The sequence below is a fragment of the Delphinapterus leucas genome, chromosome 18, assembly GCF_059928025.1.
Source record: "Delphinapterus leucas isolate spDelLeu-1000000601 "Yukka" chromosome 18, BTC_Dleu_Yukka2, whole genome shotgun sequence".
NCBI classification, from domain to species: Eukaryota; Metazoa; Chordata; class Mammalia; order Artiodactyla; family Monodontidae; genus Delphinapterus; species Delphinapterus leucas.
The window spans coordinates 54,148,760-54,168,884 of record NC_143146.1 but is presented as its reverse complement, the minus strand read 5'-3'; the positions used below and the strand labels follow the sequence as shown (position 1 = coordinate 54,168,884).

Below are 20,125 nucleotides of genomic sequence, written 5' to 3'. Positions count from 1 at the left end.
AACAAGAGAAGCCACCGCAATGAGAAGCCTGCACACTGAGAAGAGTAACCCTCACTTGCCACAACTAGAGAAAGCCTGCACGCAGCAACAAAGACCCAACGCAGCCAAAAATAAATTAAAAAATAAATTTATAAAAAATTATATGTATATATATTTAATGTTTAATTGAAGTAGAATCACAGAGATACAGCACTAACAGCTAACATTGGAAAAAAATACATTTTCATGCAAAAATTCATATATCAAATGACTTAAAGTCTTGTAGTTTTGTGACCTTGGGACAGATAGGGGAAATACTCAACCACTACATAAATAATCGAGACTAAATAATTACAAGATAGTCATTGTGGAAGCAATGGAGGGTGATGGCTCTTGATATGTAGTGTAGGTCTGACACTATTATTCTGTATTCCTGGTACCTAAGGAATTGAAATATTTTTCAAGTTAAAGGGAGTCTATGAAATATATTACATCATCTCTTCCAACAGATTAATGTTTATAAATCTGTTTTGTTATTCTGTGCTCAACCGTTGAATTCAGGGAAGGGTCACTTAAAGTAATGTGGTGGTTAATTTTGTGTGTACAGAAGACATACATTTCACCACAACTCTGAGAAATAAACTTGTGAAGGGAGCCCTGGCATCCTTGAAGAGCTCTGTGATTGCTTTTCTCTGTAGCCCAGACCTTACAGTGGGAACTCTCTTGTTGTCTGGCCAAGGACCTCAAGCTGATGATCCAGTTTCTGGATCCAGCTGCCCAATTGCAGCCAGTAAAGAGGGAAGAAAAACAGGTTGAATCACTCTAAGAGTATGCAGTCAGCAAAACCAGACCATGGGGGACTTCCCTGGTGGTTCAGTGGATAAGATTCCATGCTCCTAATGCAGGGGGCCTGGGTTCAATCCCTGGTCAGGGAACTAGATCCCACATGCATGCCACAGTGAAGATCCCACGTGCTGCAACTAAGACCCAGCACAGACAAAATAGGTAAATAATAAATAAATATATTTTTAAAAAAGAATTGTTTAAAAAAATTAAAACTCTCCAGAAAGTGGGCATAGAGGGAACCCACCTCAACATAATAAAGGCCATATACGACAAACCCACAGCAAACATCATTCTCAATGGTGAAAAACTGAAAGCATTTCCTCTAAGATCAGGAACGAGACAGGGATGTCCACTCTCACCACTATTATTCAACATAGTTTTGGAAGTCCTAGCCACGGCAATCAGAGAAGAAAAAGAAATAAAAGGAATACAAATTGGTAAAGAAGATGTAAAACTGTCACTGTTTGCAGATGACATGATACTATACATAGAGAATCCTAAAGATGCCACTAGAAAACTACTAGAGCTAATCAATGAATTTGGGAAAGTTGCAGGATACAAAATTAATGCACAGAAATCTCTTGCATTCCTGTACACTAATGATGAAAAATCTGAAAGAGAAATTATGGAAACACTCCCATTTACCATTGCAACAAAAAGAATAAAATACCTAGGAATAAACCTACCTAGGGAGCCAAAAGACCTGTATGCAGAAAACTATAAGACACCGATGAAAGAAATTAAAGATGATACCAACAGATGGAGAGATACACCATGTTCTTGGATTGGAAGAATCAATATTGTGAAAATGACTATACTACCCAAAGTAATCTACAGATTCAGTGCAATCCGTATCAAATTACCAATGGCATTTTTTTACGGAACTACAAAAAATCATCTTAAAATTCGTATGGAGACAAAAAAACCCCGAATAGCTGAAGCAGTCTTGAGGGAACAAAGCAGAGCTGGAGGAATCAGACTCCCTGACTTCAGACTATACTACAAAGCTACAGTAATCACGACAATATGGTACTGGCACAAAAACAGAAACATAGACCAATGGAACAGGATAGAAAGCCCAGAGATAAACCCACGCACCTATGGTCAACTAATCTATGACAAAGGAGGCAAGGATATACAATGGAGAAACGACAGTCCCTTCAATAAGTGGTGCTGGGAAAACTGGACACCTACATGTAAAAGAATGAAATTAGAACACTCCCTAACACCATACACAAAAATAAACTCAAAATGGATTCAAGACCTAAATGTAAGACCGGACACTATAAAACTCTTAGAGGAAAACATAGGAAGAACACTCTTTGACATAAATCACAGCAATATCTTTTTTGATCCACCTCCTAGAGTAATGGAAATAAAAACAAAAATAAACAAATGGGACCTAATGAAACTTCAAAGCTTTTGCACAGAAAAGGAAACCATAAACAAGACAAAAAGCCCTCAGAATGGGAGAAAATATTTGCAAACGAATCAATGGACAAAGGATTAATATCCAAAATATATAAACAGCTCATGCAACTCAATATTAAGGAAACAAACAACCCAATCCAAAAATGGGCAGAAGACCTAAATAGACATTTCTCCAAAGAAGACATACAGATGGCCAAGAAGCACATGAAAAGCTGCTCAACATCACTAAATATTAGAGAAATGCAAATCAAAACTACAGTGAGATATCACCTCACACCAGTTAGAATGGGCTTATCAGAAAATCTACAAACAACAAATGCTGGAGAGGGTGTGGAGAAAAGGGAACCCTCTTGCACTGTTGGTTGGAATGTAAATTGATACAGCCACTATGGAGAACAGTATGGAGGTTCCTTAAAAAAATAAAAATAGAATTACCATATGATCCAGCAATCCCACTACTGGGCATATACCCAGAGAAAACCATAATTCAAAAAGGCACATGGACCCCAGTGTTCATTGCTGCACTATTTACAATAGCCAGGTCATGGAAGCAACCTAAATGCCCATCGACAGATGAATGGATAAAGAAGATGTGGTACATACAATGGAATATTACTCAGCCATAAAAAGGAACGAAATTGAGTCATTTGTTGAGACGTGGATGGATCTCGAGACTCGTACAGAGTGAAGTAAGTCAGAAAGAGAAGAACAAATATCGTATATTAACGCATGTATGTGGAACCTAGAAAAATGGTACAGATGAACCGGTTTGCAGGGCAGAAGTTGAGACACAGATGTAGAGAACAAACATATGGACACCAAGGGGGGAAAACCACGGTGAGGTGGGGATGGTGGTGAGATGAACTGGGTGATTGGGATTGACATGTATACACTGATGTGTATAAAATTGATGACTAATAAGAACCTGCAGTATAAAAAAACAAAAAAACTAAAAAAAAAACTAATACTAAACTTTCTTTGGGTTATTTGTATGGAAATATGTTAACATAAATGTTTCAGACATTACATGAAATTTCTAAAAATCTTATACGTTCTGGTGTAATGTTATAAGTCATAATTCTAGTTATTACTTTAAAATGTATATCTCAGAAATAACTAAATTTCCTTGTCAACTGCATTATTAAGAACTTTCATCAAATCTTTAACCGTGGTCATTTTTAAGTCTTTCGTCATTTACAGACAGTCCTGGGTGTACTCTGATGCTTTTGCCAAAATGTTCCTATAAAAGGGTTTCATCTTCAAGGAATTCACGGAAAAGACTCTGACAAGTACAGGTTTCTGGTAACTGACTCTACTGCTGAACTGAATGAATAAGCGTTTTCAGAACTCTAATGGAAAACTGATGAATTCATAAAAGTGCTAACAAAAGATCAAGATGAAAAAAAAATTAATTACATGGGACTGAGTGAACTGATGAGGATCATTATAATTTTTGTGACTTTCTGTTTGAATAAAAAAAAATATCCCACAAGGACTCAGAGGCAAAAAGTATACAAATCAATTATCACTGCAAAGTAAAGGAGCTGTTACAGTGGAGGATTACTGGACTGAATGTCAATATTATGACATAGTGTGAGTGTGTTTGGTAATTGCAGTCATTGTTGATTTTGTTGTGGTCATCCATTTACAATGCTTGGTGTCAGTTTATCTCTTGTAAGAAGAAAATACAGTGTGTGTGTGTGAAAAAAAAAAAAAGGTAAGCACTTATTAAAAAAAAACACCACATAGTCACTTTGCTATTATCAGACCCCCCCCAAAAAAATTCCTTAGTATAATCAAATATCCAGTGAGTGTTCACATTTCCCTGCTCATAAATTTTTTTGTATAGTTTTTGTTCAAATTGAAACCTAAGTAACTTCCTTATGTTGCAGTTGGTTGATATGTCTCTTAAATCTCTTGTAATCCACAGCTACCTCCTCAATTTTAATATTTTTTCTTGCAATTCATTTGTTAAGGGAACTAGATTATTTGTCCTATAGATCATCTGGATTTTTTTTTTTTTTTTTGCGGTACACGGGCCTCTTACTGTTGTGGCCTCTCCCGTTGCGGAGCACAGGCTCTGGATGCGCAGGCTCAGCGGCCATGGCTCACGGGCCTAGTCGCTCTGTGGCATGTGGGATCTTCCCGGACCGGGGCACGAACCCGTGGCCCCTGAATCGGCAGGTGGACTCCCAACCACTGTGCCACCAGGGAAGCCCAGATCATCTGGATTTTGCTGATTGCATCCCTGTGGTAATATTTCACATGTTTTTATTGCCCTTCTATTTTCTGTAATTGTCCTTCTATTTTGCTAATTATAGTCAGAGACCAGAAAAAAAAATTAAAAATTAAAAAAAATAATTTAAAAAAAGAACAGAACGTGGGAAATTTCTGTCGATCAATAGCCCTAGTTCCTCAACAGATAATTTGAAGTAAACAAAAGAGATGGATGATGAACTTACAGACTGAGAGGTTTGAAAGACATATCAAATTTTTTAAATGGACAAGACTAAACTGTAAGAAACTAACACACCATTGTAAAGCAATTATACCCCAATAAAGATGTTAAAAAAAATCTTAAAAAAAAAAAAAGACTAAACTGTAGTAGCTAGGGCAGCACATTAGGTAATAAAATTATAATAAAGAAGGGAATAGAAGGATAATGGTTATTCATGAGAAGGAGGGGATTGTAACTAGGAAGGGGCATGTGAGAGGGCTTTGGGGGTGCCTGACAAAATTCTTTTCTTTTTTTTTTTTTGTGGCTGCGCTGTGCGGCATGTGGGATCTTAATTCCCTGATCAGGGATAGAACCTGTGCCCCCTGCAGTGGAAGTGCCAAGTCTTAACCTCTGGACCGCCAAAGAACTCCAACAAAGTTCTTTTTCTTGATCTTGAACTATACATTTCATTCATGTGGTTTCCCATGTATATTATTTTGTAATAAAAACATTTTTTAAAAACATAGTCAATAAGAAACTAGCTTAGGCATTAAGATTTTTTTGTGCTTATCTTCCCACTCCACAGATAAGCAAGAGCTAAATTTCAATCGATTCTTGAGAACTTGAGAGAACCTATAGAATTATTCATCATTATCAAATTACTATGTTACTGAACAGTCTTTTATATATGGCACCAAATTAGCCTAAGATTGCATGGTATAGTTCAATGTAGAAAACACCCCAGTATTCTTTTTTTCTAATACTATTTTTGTAAAAGTGAAATTTGTTCATTTATATAAAACTTAGCAACAAAAAAAGTATAGAAAGTAAAATGAAAAACATGCTGTTATTCTATTCTCCAGAGGTAACCATAAATAATATTTTGGTATGTTTCCTTTTATATATTAATTCACTTACATTGGGAAAATATAGTTTTGTACCTACCTTATGTTCTCATGTCAGGCTCTGTGCTCACATCCAGGCCTTACATTAAGGGCATCTAAGATCCTGATCCCTTTCAAAGTAGAATTCATTAATATTGCTGGAACACTTTTTCATAGGTGGGCTACATCATGCAGCCGCCCGAATTTCCGGTGACAATGTCTATAAGCATTTGAAGTATGAAGGTGGGATTCACCGAGTTCAGCGAATTCCTGAGGTGGGCCTGTCGTCAAGGATGCAGCGTATTCACACGGGAACGATGTCGGTTATTGTCCTCCCTCAACCAGATGAGGTAACCTCCTACCTAAACTCTATACCATTATCTATGAAGATCAACCAGAATTTTATTGTCTAGGAAAAGCTCCTGTGTGTTCTGTATACTCACAGAGTACTTCTGCACTCCAAATGTATGGAGTTCATTACCCCCCGACGAAGTACTTCTTCAGTTCTCTGTGGCAGCATGTGGTTGTCCTACAATTCAACTCAGTTCTGACCCCATCTACCTGGAGATGGCGTCAGATCCTACAGGCTAGACTCAGTGCCACAAGAGAGCCTCCCCTTCTGCTTCAGAGGCCAATCACAAGGCCTGGTTGTCTTCTGTGTTTCTGATCAACTGCTTATCCATCTGGATGTTCCCATGACCCCCTCCTTAGGTTAAATAATACTAAAGTGGCTTACAGAACTCAGGAAAACAGCTTACTTACTAGACTACTGGCTAATTACAAAAGATACAACTCAGGAATAGACAGATGGAAGAAGTGCATAGGACAAAGTATGTGGGAAGAGGTGCAGAGCTTCTGTACCCTCTCCAGGCTCACTACCCTTCCAGCAGCTTCATGTTTTCATCAGCCCTGGCAGCTCTCTGAACCCTGTGCTTTGGGGATTTTTATGGAGGCTTCCATACATAGACATGTTTGGTTAAATCATCAGGCTTTGGGGATTCTGCTCCCTGGAGGTTGGGAGTGCAGTGGAGATGAAAGTTCCAACCCTCTAATCATGTGGTTGTTTCCCCTAGGATCAGCCCCTGTCCTGTGGTTATCTAGAGGCTTTCCAAATATCACCTCATTAACATAAACTCAAGTGTGGTTGAAAGGAGCTTAGGGTGAGAACTGGACAAAGACAAATATATATTATTATAAATCACAATATCACAATTTATTTTTGCAGCAATTTTTTTAACCAGGATCCCGTCAAATTTCACTTATTGCAGTTGGTTTTTATATCTCTTTAAGTCTGGAACCAGTCTCCCAACCTTTCTTTTTTTTTTCTTTTAATGACATTGACTTTTTGAAGAGTCTAAACCATTTGCCTTATAGAATGTTCCACATCTGCATTCATCTGATTGTTTCCTCATAGTATTCTTTAAATTGTTCCTTTATGTCCTATGTTGTATTGAAAGTTATATTTAAATGTTCCATTCTATTCAGGTTATACATTTTGAGCAAGAATACTTTTCAGGTGTAGTTATATTCATGTTGCAACTTATCAGAAGGCATAGAATATCATATTGTCCCACTCTTAGTGAGGACTGGTTTGAGCATTTAGTTAAGATGGTGACCACAAACATATCTCCATTATGAAAGTGTATTTTTCCCTTTGTAATTACTAAGTAATCTCTAGGGTAATATGTCCTATTCCCAACAACTTTTCTTCCATGGTTTTAACATCCATTAGTGATCTTTGCCTGAATTAGTTATTTAGTTTGGGATTGCAAAATGGTGATTTTCTAATTCTACCATTCCTTCTACATGTATTACCTGGCATTCTTTTCTGTAAGGAACATTCCTCCCCACTACCTTCTCTCCTCCTTTATTCTTGCTCTCTTTCTTTTTTTGTTGTTTTTAACATCTTTATTAGAGTATAATTGCTTTACGATGGTGTGTCAGTTTCTGCTTTATAACAAAGTGAATCAGTTATACATATACATATGTCCCCATATCTCTTCCCTCTTGCATCTCCCTCCCTCCCACCCTCCCTATCCCACCCCTCCAGGTGGTCAGAAAGCAGCGAGCTGATCTCCCTGTGCTATGTGGCTGCTTCCCACTAGCGATCTATTTTACGTTTGGTAGTGTATATATGTCCATGCCACTCTCTCACTTTGTCCCAGCTTACTCTTCCCCTCCCCGTATCCTCAAGTCCATTCTCTAGTAGGTCTGCATCTTTATTCCTGTCTTGCCCGAGGTTCTTCTATTTTCCTTTTTTTCTTTTTTTTAGATTACATATATATGTGTTAGCATACACTATTTGTTTCTCTCTTTCTGACTTACTTCACTCTGTATGACAGACTCTAGGTCCATCCACCTCACTACAAATAACTCAGTTTCTTTCCTTTTTATGGCTGAGTAATATTCCATCCTATATATGTGCCATATCTTCTTTATCTGTTCATCTGTTGATGGACACTTAGGTTGCTTCCATATCCTGGCTATTGTAAATAGTGCTGCAATGAACATTTTGGTACATGACTCTTTTTGAATTATGGTTTCCTCCGGGTATATGCCCAGTAGTGGGATTGCTGGGTTGTATAGTAGTTCTATTTTTAGTTTTTTAAGGAACCTCCATACTGTTCTCCATAGTGGCTGTATCAATTTACATTCCCACCAACAGTGCAAGAGGGTTCCCTTTTCTCCGCACCCTCTCCAGCATTTATTGTTTGTATATTTTTTGATGATGACCATTCTGACCGGTGTGAGATGGTATCTCATTGTAGTTTTGATTTGCATTTCTCTAATGATTAAGGATGTTGAGCATTCTTTTCATGTGTTTGTTGGCAATCTGTATATCTTCTTTGGAGAAATGTCTATTTAGGTCTTCTGCCCATTTTTGGATTGGGTTGTTTGTTTAATATTGAGCTGCATGAGCTGTTTATATATTTTGGAGATTAATCCTTTGTCCGTTGATTTGTTTGCAAATATTTTCTCCCATTCTGAGGGCTGTCTTTTTGTCTTGTTTATGGTTTCCTTTTCTGTGCAAAAGCTTTGAAGTTTCATTAGGTCCCATTTGTTTATTTTTGTTTTTATTTCCATTACTCTAGGAGGTGGATCAAAAAAGATCTTGCTGTGATTTATGTCAAAGAGTGTTCTTCCTATGTTTTCCTCTAAGAGTTTTATAGTGTCCGGTCTTACATTTAGGTCTTGAATCCATTTTGAGTTTATTTTTGTGTATGGTGTTAGGAAGTGTTCTAATTTCATTCTTTTACATGTAGGTGTCCAGTTTTCCCAGCACCACTTATTGAAGAGACTGTCGTTTCTCCATTGTATATCCTTGCCTCCTTTGTCATAGATTAGTTGACCATAGGTGCGTGGGTTTATCTCTGGGCTTTCTATCTTCTTCCATTGATCTATGTTTCTGTTTTTGTGCCAGTACCATATTGTCGTGATTACTGTAGCTTTGTAGTATAGTCTGAAGTCAGGGAGTCTGATTCCTCCAGCTCTGCTTTGTTCCCTCAAGACTGCTTCAGCTATTCGGGGTTTTTTTGTCTCCATACGAATTTTAAGATGATTTTTTGTAGTTCCGTAAAAAAATGCCATTGGTAATTTGATACGGATTGCATTGAATCTGTAGATTACTTTGGGTAGTATAGTCATTTTCACAATATTGATTCTTCCAATCCAAGAACATGGTGTATCTCTCCATCTGTTGGTATCATCTTTAATTTCTTTCATCGGTGTCTTATAGTTTTCTGCATACAGGTCTTTTGGCTCCCTAGGTAGGTTTATTCCTAGGTGTTTTATTCTTTTTGTTGCATTAGTAAATGGGAATGTTTCCATAATTTCTCTTTCAGATTTTTAATCATTAGTGTATAGGAATGCAAGAGATTTCTGTGCATTAATTTTGTATCCTGCAACTTTCCCAAATTCATTGATTAGCTCTAGTAGTTTTCTGGTGGCATCTTTAGGATTCTCTATGTATAGTATCATGTCATCTGCAAACAGTGACAGTTTTACATCTTCTTTACCAATTTGTATTCCTTTTATTTCTTTTTCTTCTCTGATTGCCGTGGCTAGGACTTCCAAAACTATGTTGAATAATAGTGGTGAGAGTGGACATCCCTGTCTCATTCCTGATCTTAGAGGAAATGCTTTCAGTTTTTCACCATTGAGAATGATGTTTGCTGTGGGTTTGTCATATATGGCCTTTATTATGTTGAGGTAGGTTCCCTCTATGCCCGCTTTCTGGAGAGTTTTTATCATAAATGGGTGTTGAATTTTGTCGAAAGGTTTTTCTGCATCTACTGAGTTGATCATATGGGGTTTTTTTGGGTTTTTTTGATCATATGGTTTTTATTCTTCAATTTGTTAGTATGGTGTATCACACTGACTGATTTGCATATATTGAAGAATCCTTGCATACCTGGCAAAAATACCACTTGATCATGGTGTATGATCCTATGAGGGTGATGGTGGCCTCATAAAATGAGTTTGGGAGTGTTCCTTCCTCTGCAATTTTTGGGAAGAGTTTGAGAAGGATGGATGTTAGCTCTTCTCTAAATGTTTGATAGGATTCACCTGTGAAGCCATCTGGTCCTGGACATTTGTTTGTTGGAAGATTTTTAATCACAGTTTCAATTTCATTACGTGTGATGGTCTGTTCATATTTTCTGTTTCTTCCTGGTTCAGTCTTGGAAGGTTATACCTTTCTAAGAATTTGTCCATTTCTTCCAGGTTGTCCCTTTTATTGGCATAGAGTTGCTTGTAGTAGTCTCTTAGGATGCTTTGTATTTCTGCGGTGTCTGTTTTAACTTCTCCTCTTTCATTTCTAATTTTATTGATTTGAGTCCTCTCCCTCTTTTTCTTGATGAGTCTGCCTAATGGTTTATCAATTTTGTTTATCTTCTCAAAGAACCAACTTTTAGTTTTACTGATCTTTCTTATTGTTTTCTTTGTTTCTATTTCATTTATTTCTGCTCTGATCTTTCTGATTTCTTTACTTCTGCTAATTTTGGGTTTTGTTCTTCTTTCTCTAGTTCCTTTAGGTATAAGTTTAGATTGTTTACTTGAGATTTTTCTTGTTTCTTGAGGTAGGCATGTATAGCTATAAACTTCCCTCTTAGAACTGCTTTTGCTGCATCCCATAGGTTTTGGATTGTCGTTTTTTCATTGTCATTTGTCTCTAGGTATTTTCTGATTTCTTCTTTGATTTCTTCAGTGATCTCTTGGTTATTTAGTAACGTATTGTTTAGCCTCCATGTGTTTGTGTTTTTTACATATTTTTGCCTGTAATTCATTTCTAATCTCATAGCGTTGTGGTCAGAAAAAATGCTTGATATGATTTCAATTTTCTTAAATTTACTGAGGCTTGATTTGTGACCCAAGAAGTGATGTATCCTGGAGAATGTTCCGTGCGCACTTGAGAAGAAAGTGTAATCTGCTGTTTTTGGATGGAATGTCCTATAAATATCAATTAAATCTATCTGGTCTATTGTGTCATTTAAAGCTTCTGTTTCCTTATTTATTTTAATTTTGGATGATCTGTCCATTGGTGTAATTGAGGTGTTAAAGTCCCCTGCTATTATTGTGTTACTGTCGATTTCCTCTTTTATAGCTGTTAGCAGTTGTCTTATGTATTGAGGTGCTCCTATGTTGGGTGCATATATATTTATAATCGTTATATCTTCTTCTTGGATTGATCCCTTGATTATTAGGTAGTGCCCTTCCTTGTCTCTTGTAACATTCTTTATTTTAAAGTCTACTTTATCTGATATGAGTATAGCTACTCCAGCTTACTTTTGATTTCCATTTGCATGGAATATCATTTTCCATCCCCTCACTTTCAGTCTGTATGTGTCCCCAGGTCTGATGTGGGTCTCTTGTAGACAGCATATATATGGATCTTGTTTTTGTATCCATTCAGCACGCCTGTGTCTTTTGTTTGGAGCAGTTAATCCATTCACGTTTAAGGTAATTATCGATTTGTATGTTCCTATAATCATTTTCATAATTGTTTTGGGGTTTTTTTTTGGTAGGTCCTTTTCTTCTCTTGTGTTTCCCACTTAGAAAAGTTCCTTTAACATTTGTTGTAGAGTTGGTTTGGTGGTGCTGAATTCTCTTAGCCTTTGCTTGTCTGTAAAGCTTTTGATTTCTCCATCGAATCTGAATGATATCCTTGCCGGGTAGAGTAATCTTGGTTGTAGGTTCTTCCCTTTCATCACTTTAAGTATATCATGCCACTTCCTTCTGGCTTGTAGAGTTTCTGCTGAGATTTCAGCTGTTAACCTTATGGGAGTTCCCTTGTATGTTATTTTTCATTTTTCCCTTACTGCTTTCGATAACTTTTCTTTGTCTTTAATTTTTGCCAATTTGATTACTATGTGTCTCGGTGTGTTTCTCCTTGGGTTTGTCCTGTATGGGACCTGCTGCACTTCCTGGACTTGGGTGGCTATTTCCTTTCCCATGTTCGGGAAGTTTTCAACTATAATCTCTTCAGATATTTTCTCTGGTCCTATCTCTCTCTCTTCTCCTTCTGGGACCCCTATAATGCGAACGTTGTTGCGTTTAATGTTGTCCCAGAGGTCTCTTAGGCTGTCTTCGTTTCTTTTCATTCTTTTTTCTTTATTCTGTACCGCAGCAGTGAATTCCACCATTGTGTCTTCCAGGTCACTTATCCGTTCTTCTGCCTCAGTTATTCTGCTATTGATTCCTTCTAGTGTAGTGTTCATTCCAGTTATTGTATTGTTCATCTCTGTTTGTTTGTTCTTTAATTCTTCTAGGTCTTTGTTAGACATTTCTTGCATCTTCTCGATCTGTGCCTCCATTCTTTTTCCGAGGTTCTGGATCATCTTCACTATCATTATTCTGAACTCTTTTTCTGGAAGGTTGTCTATCTCCACTTCATTTAGTTGTTTTTCTGGGGTTTTATCTTGTTCCTTCATCTGGTACATAGCCCTCTGCCTTTTCATCTTGTGTATCTTTCTGTGAATGTGGTTTTTGTTCCACAGGCTGTAGGATTGTAGTTCTACTTGCTTCTGCTCTCCGCCCTCTGGTAAATGAGGCTATATAAGAGGCTTGATGGGAGGGACTGTTTCTTGTTTCTTAAGGTAGGCTTGTATAGCTATAAACTTCCCTCTTAGAACTGCTTTTGCTGCATCCCATAGGTTTTGGGTCGTTGTGTTTTCATTGTCATTTGTTTCAAGGTATTTTCTGATTTCCTCTTTGATTTCTTCAGTGATCTCTTAGTTATTAAGTAGTGTGTTGTTTACCCTCCATGTGTTTGTATTTCTTCCAGAATTTTTCCTGTAATTGATATCTAGTCTCATAGCGTTGTGGTCAGAAAAGATACTTGATATCATTTCAATTTTCTTAAATTTACCGAGGCTTGATTTGTGACCCAAGATATGATCTCTCCTGGATAATGTTCCATGAGCACTTGAGAAGAATGTGTATTCTGTTGTTTTTGGATGGAATGTTCTATAAATATCAATTACGTCCATCTTGTTTAATGTATCATTTAAAGCTTGTGTTTCCTTATTTATTTTCATTTTGGATGATCTGTCCATTGGTGAAAGTGGGGTGTTAAAGTCCCCTCCTATTATTGTGTTAGTGTCGATTTCCCCTTTTATGGCTGTTAGTATTTGCCTTATGTATTGAGGTGCTCCTATGTTGGGTGCATAAATACTTACAGTTGTTATATCTTCTTGGATTGATCCCTTGATCATTATGTAGTGTCCTTCTTTGTCTCTTGTAATAGTCTTTGTTTTAAAGTGTGTTTTGTCTGATATGAGAATTGGTGCTCCAGCTTTCTTTTGATTTCCGTTTGCATGGAATATCATTTTCCATCCCCTCACTTTCAGTCTGTATGTGTCCCTAGGTCTGAAGTGGGTCTCTTGTAGACAGCATATATATGGGTCTCGTTTTTGTATCCATTCAGCCAGTCTGTGTTTTTTGGTTGGAGCATTTAATCCATTTACATTTAAGGTAATTATCGATATGTATGTTCCTATTACCATTTTCTTAATTGTTTTAGATTTATTATTGTAGGTCTTTTCCTTCTCTTGTGTTTCCTGCCTAGAGAAGTTCCTTTAGCATTTGTTGTAAAGCTGGCTTGGTGGTGCTGAATTCTCTTAGCCTTTGCTTGTCTGTAAAGCTTTGATTTCTCCGTCAAGTCTAAATGACATCCTTGCTGGGTAGAGTAATCTTGGTTGTAGGTTTTTCTCTTTCATCACTTTAAATATGTCCTGCCACTCCCTTCTGGCTTGCAGGGATTATGGGGATTCCCTTATGTGTTACTTGTTTTTCCCTTGCTGCTTTTAATATTTGTTCTTTGTATTTAATTTTTGATAGTTTGATTAATATGTGTCTTGGCATGTTTCTCCTTGGATTTATCCTGTACAGGACTCTCTGTGTTTCCTGGACGTACCTATTTCCTTTCCCATATTAGGGAAGTTTTCAACTATAATCTCTTCAAATATTTTCTCAGTCCCTTTCTTTTTCTCTTCTTCTGGAACCTCTATAATTTGAATATTGGTGCGTTTAATGTTGTCCCAGAGGTCTCTGAGACTGTCAATACTTTTCATTCTTTCTTCTTTCTTCTGCTCTGCTGTAGTTATTTCCACTCTTTTATCTTCCAGGTCACTTATCCGTTCTTCTGCCTCTGTTATTCTGCTATTGATCCCTTCTAGAGAATTTTTAATTTCATTTATTGTGTTGTTCGTCTCTGTTTGCTCTTTAGTTCTTCTAGGTCGTTGTTAAACGTTTCTTGTATTTTCTCCATTCTATTTCCAAGATTTTGGATCATCTTTACTATCATTATTCTGAATTCTTTTTCAGGTAGACTGCCTATTTCCTCTTCACTTGTTAGGTCTGGTGGGTTTTTGCCTTGCTCCTTCATCTGCTGTGTGTTTCTCTGTCTTCTCATTTTGCTTAACTTACTGTGTTTTGGGGTCTCTGTTTCACAGGCTGCAGGTTCGTAGTTCCCGTTGTTTTTGGTGTCTGCCCCCAGTGGGTAAGGTTGGTTCAGTGGGTTGTGTAGGCTTCCTGGTGGAGGGGACTAGTGCCTGTGTTCTGGTGGATGAGGCTGGATCTTGTCTTTCTGGTGGGCAGGTCCATGTCTGGTGGTGTGTTTTGGGGTGTCTGTGGCTTTAATATGATTTTAGGCAGCATGTGTGCTAATGGATGGGGTTGTGTTCCTGTCTTGCTAGTTGTTTGTCATAGGGTGTCTTGCAGTGTAACTTGCTGGTCGTTGAATGGAGCTGGGTCTTGGCGTTGAGATGGAGATCTCTGGGAGAATTTTGCCGTTTGATATTATGTGGAGCTGGGAGGTCTCTTGTGCACCAGTGTCCTGAACTTGGCTCTCCCACCTCGGTGGCACAGCCCTGATGCCTGGCTGGAGCACCAAGAGCCTGTCCTCCACACGGCTCAGAGTAAAAGGGAGAAAAAAAAGAAAGAAGATAAAATAAGATAAAATAAAGTTATTAAAATAAAAAACAATTTTTAAGAAAAAATATTTTTTAAGTATTAAAAAAACGGACAGACAGAACCCTAGGACAAACGGTAAAAGCAAAGCTATACAGACAAAATCACACACAGAAGCGTACACATACACACTTACAAAAAGAGAAAAAGGGGAAAAAATATATATATATCGTTGCTCCCAAAGTCCACCTCCTCAATTTGGTATGATTCGTTGTCTATTCAGGTATTCCACAGATGCAGGGTACATGAAGTTGATTGTGGAGATTTAATCCGCTGCTCCTGATGCTGCTGGGAGAGATTTCCCTTTCTCTTCTTTGTTCGCACAGCTCCCGGGATTCAGCTTTGGATTTGGACCCGCCTCTCCCTGTAGGTCGCCTGAGGGCGTCTGTTCCCCGCCCAGACAGGATGGGGTTAAAGGAGCAGCTGATTCGGGGTCTCTGGCTCACTCAGGCGAGGGGCAGGGTGGGGGAGGGAGGGGTTCGGATGTGGGGCGAGCCTGAGGCGGCAGAGGCCAGCATGATGTTGCACCAGCTTGAGGCGCGCCGTGTATTCTCCTGGGGAAGGTGTCCCTGGATCATGGGACCCTGGCAGTGGCGGGCTGCACAGGTTCCCGGGAGGGGAGATGTGGACAGTGACCTGTGCTTGCACACAGGCTTCTTCGTGGCGGCAGCAGCAGCCTTAGCGTCTCATGCCCGTCTCTGGGGTCCGCGCTGATAGCCGCGGCTCGCACCCGTCTCTGGAGCTCCTTTAAGCGGCGCTCTTAATCCCCTCTTCTCGCACACCAGGAAACAAAGGAGCAAGAAAACGTCTCTTGCCTCTTTGGCAGCTCCAGACTTTTTCCCGGACTCCCTCCCGGCTAGCTGTTGCGCACTAGCCCCCTTCAGGCTCTGTTCACGCAGCCAACCCCGGTCCTCTCTGGGGGATCTGACCTCTGAAGCCCGAGCCTCAGCTCCCAGCCCCCACCTGTCCTGGCGGGTGAGCCGACAAGCCTCTCGGGCTGGTGAGTGCCTGTCGGCACCGATCCTCTGTGCGGGAATCTCACCGCTTTGCCCTCCACACCCCTGTTGCTGCGCTCTCCTCCTTGGCTCTGAAGCTTCCCCCCTCCGCCACCCACAGCCTCTGCCCGCGAAGGGGCTTCCTAGTATGTGGAAACCTTTCCTCCTTCACAGCTCCCTCCCACTGGTGCAGGTCCCGTTCCTATTCTTTGTCTGTTTTTTCTTTTTTCTTTTATGCTACCCAGGTACATGGGAAGTTTCTTGCCTTTTGGGAGGTCTGAGGTCATCTGCCAGCGTCAGTAGGTGTTCTGTAGGAGCTGTTCCACATGTAGATGTATTTCTGATGTATTTCTCGAGAGGAAGGTGATCTCCGTGTCTTACTCTTCTGCCATCTTGAAGCTCCTCCTCTCTTTCTCTTTTATTTTACCTCATCATAAACTCATATATTGAATTTCATATATTGACCTCATTATAGACCTATGGATTTTTTAAATTCAATGAGTTATAATCACTATTGTTTTTCTTTCTTATTAAATTGAGGTATAGTTGATTTACAATACTATATTAGTTTCGGGTGTACAACATAGTGATTCACAATTTTTTTAAGTTTTAGAGTTTTTATAAGATATTGGCTATATTCCTTTGTGCTGTACGATATATCCTTGTGGCTCATTTATTTTATAAATGTACATTTACTGTACATCTTACTCCCTTACCTGTATTCTTCCCCTCTCCCCTTCCCTCTCCCCACTGGTAACCACTGGTTTGTTCTGTGTATCTATGAGCCTATTTCTTTTTTGCTATATTCACTAGTTTGTTTTATTTTTTAGATTCCACATATAAGTGATATCATACAGTATTTGTCTTTGTCTGACTAATTTCACTAAGCACAGTACCCTCCAAATACATCCATGTTATTGCAAATGGCAAAATTTCATTATTTTTTATGGCTGAGTAATATGCCATTGCATATATATGCCACATCTTCTTTATCCATTCATCTGTTGACGGACACTTAGGTTGCTTCCATACCTTGGCAATTGTAAATAATGCTGCTGTGAACACCATGGTGCATATATCTTTTCGAATTAATGTTTTCGTGTTTTTTTGGATATACACCCCAGGAGTGGAATTGCTGGATTGTATGGTAGTTCTGTTTTTAGTTTTTTGAGGAGCCTCCATACTGTTTTCCACAGTGGCTGCACCAATTTACATTCCTAAAGTGTATAAGGGTTCCCATTTCTTCACATCCCCACCGATACTTGTTGTTTGTGTTCTTTCTGATGATACCCATTCTGACAGGTGTGAGGTGATATCTCACTGTGGTTTTGATATGAATTTCTCTGATGATTAGTGATGTTGAGCTTCTTGTCCTGTGCTTGTTGGCCATCTGAATGTCTTCTTTGGAAAAATGTCTGTTCACGTCTTCTGCCTATTTTTTGACTGGGTTGTTTGGTTTTTTTTAATGTTGAGTTACATGAGCTGTTTATATATTTTATATATTAACCCCTTATCATCATATCATTAGCAAGTATTTTCTCCCATTCAGTAGGTTGTCTTTTTGTTTACCTATTTTTTCTATGCTGTGCAAAAGCATTTAAGTTTGATTAGGTCCCATTTGTTTATTTTTGTTTTTGTTTCTTTTAGGAGACATATCCAAAAAATATTGCTACAATTTATGTCAAAGAGTGTTCTACCTATATTTTCTTCTAGGAGTTTTATGGTCTTACATTTAGGTCCTAAATTCATTTTGAGTTTATTTTTGTATATGGAATGAGAAAATGTTCTAATTTCACTCCTTTACATGTAGCTGTCCAGTTTTCCCAGGACCACTTATTGAATAGGGTGTCTTTTCCCCATTGTATATTCTTGCCTCCTTTGTTGCACATTAATTGACCATAAGTGTTTGGGTTTACTTCTGGGCTCATTATTCTGTTTCATTGATCTATGTATCTGTCTTTGTGCCAGTACCATACTGTTTTGATTACTGTAGCTTTGTTGTGCAATCTGAGGTTAGGGAGCGTGATAGCTCCAGCTCTGTTCTTCTTTCTCAAGATTGTTTTGGCTATTTGGGGTTTCTTGAGTTTCCACACAAATTTTAAAATTATTTGTTCTAGCTCTGTGAAAAATGCCATTGGTATTTTGATAGGGATTTCATTGAGTCTGTAGGTTGCCTTGGGTAGTATGGTCATTTTAACATAAAATTCTTCCAATCTATGAACACAGTATGTTTTTCCATCTGTATCATCTTCAGGTTCTTTCATCAGTGTCTTGTTGTTTTCTGAGTTACAGGTTTTTTACCTCCTTAGGTAGGTTTATTCCTAGGTATTCTATTCTTTTTGATGCTATTGTAAATGGGGTTGTTGTCTTAATTTCTCTTTCTGATAGTTGTTAGTGTATAGAAATGCAACATATTTATGTATATTAGTTTTGTATCCTACAACTTTACCAGATTCATTGATGAGCCCTAGAAGTTTTTTGGTGCTGTCTTTAGGATTTTCTATGTATATTATCATGTCATCTGCAAACAGTGACAGTTTTACTTCTTCCTTTTCAATTGGATTCCTTTTATTTTTCTTGTGTGATTGCTGAGGCTGGGCAGTCGCTATTGTTTTTAATGTTCAAATTGTCCCATTTTGGCCCATAGTAGCCTTTTTAGGGTAGCCCCTTTTGAAATGACCCAATGAGTCTTTGAGTGCATACTTGCTTTCTGCTATAATAGACATCCCAGGCTACCTTGTACTCTCCTGCCTCAGACTTGGAGTCAGACCTGGTTCTTTTTAGTGGGGAATGTATCCATAAATCAACGTATGGGTACTAGGTCTGCTCATTATTACTAAAGTGTGCTTATTACATCAAGACTCTTCAGTGGATATAATTAGGAAATACATATGATTTTAAATCAAAGGTTCCTATTATTATTACTTCCAATTCAAATTTACAGGGAGTATCTTTCTTGCACCTTTTTGCATTTTGTTTTATATCTTTCCACTTGGAGTTAAAATCTTCTTTCTTAATCACTTTTAATATGTTTACTTTTTGCTTTATTATACTATATATAAAATAGTTTCAGGATTTTTCAGTAAACTACTTAGTAATGTTTAACATTTCTGTCCTTAGAAGGTAACCCACCAAGAAAGCAGTCAGAGTAATATGTTCAAAGACCATCTGAAATAATGTTTTTCTGTGTGGTTATGTTATTATTATGGTAAATATTTTGATTCATTTGTTTCTGGTTGTATTTAATTTTTAAGATTTAATTTTTCTTTCCTCTTTTCTCTTTTATTTTTGGTGTTATCAGCATTTATGTGGTTCAGAAATCAAAACCATAGAGTTGTCTTGCTTCCATCCTTATTCCTTCCACCCCATTCTCACCTATCCCCTTGTTGTCTTCATATTCTTGAAAATTAAACTCATTTAGTGAAGCTTCATTCTCCTAAACAGGGCCTTATTCTCTTAATTGATATTTTAAATTCTTTGTATATTAATAAGTCACTGTTTCTATGTTCAGAATTCCCCAGAAGTTATTAGGTAGTTTCTATAACATTTGGGAGAACATGACATATAACGTCGACATATTTGCTGTATAACTACTTAATATACTGTAACCACAAGAAATGGGAAATTACTCTTCATCTCTTTAGTGTTTATTGAAATTTTAAGCTAGCCAACACTGGCATATTTTAACAAAGCCTGTATAATCTTTGCACTGTGTAATCTTTTTCTTCACCATATAGTACTCATTTTAGAGGAAACAAAAGAACAACCAACTAAGTTATATATTAGATTCTAACCTCAACCCTGTTATTAGTGTACTTTTCAAAGAGAATGGTCATACTTGCTGTCTGTCATTTATTGAAATAAATGATAAATGTAGAAGAAAATGTTAGGTCTCCCCTCAAAAACAGCATATTTTGTATACATTTGTATATATATCTGTATATTCATATATAGATATGTATTTCTGTGCATTTGTGTGTGTGTATAAATATCAGAAAATTTCCTAAGGCTGTCATAACAAATTACCACAAGCTTAGTAACTTAAAACCACAGAAATGTATTCTCAGTTCTACAGGTCAGAAGTC

The 20,125-nt window shown here is 37.8% G+C and overlaps 1 protein-coding gene across 8 annotated transcripts in view; it reads left to right on the top strand.

Annotated features, from left to right (window-relative positions):
* Positions 1-20,125, top strand: part of MTRF1 (mitochondrial translation release factor 1) — a 56,832-nt gene that overhangs the window by 19,709 nt on the left and 16,998 nt on the right. For all 8 annotated transcript variants that reach the window (XM_089899498.1, XM_089899497.1, XM_089899495.1 and 5 more), the window contains one exon: positions 5,755-5,927. In XM_089899498.1, the coding sequence (XP_089755624.1) occupies positions 5,755-5,927 (173 nt within the window). The remainder of the gene's footprint in view (positions 1-5,754; positions 5,928-20,125) is intronic.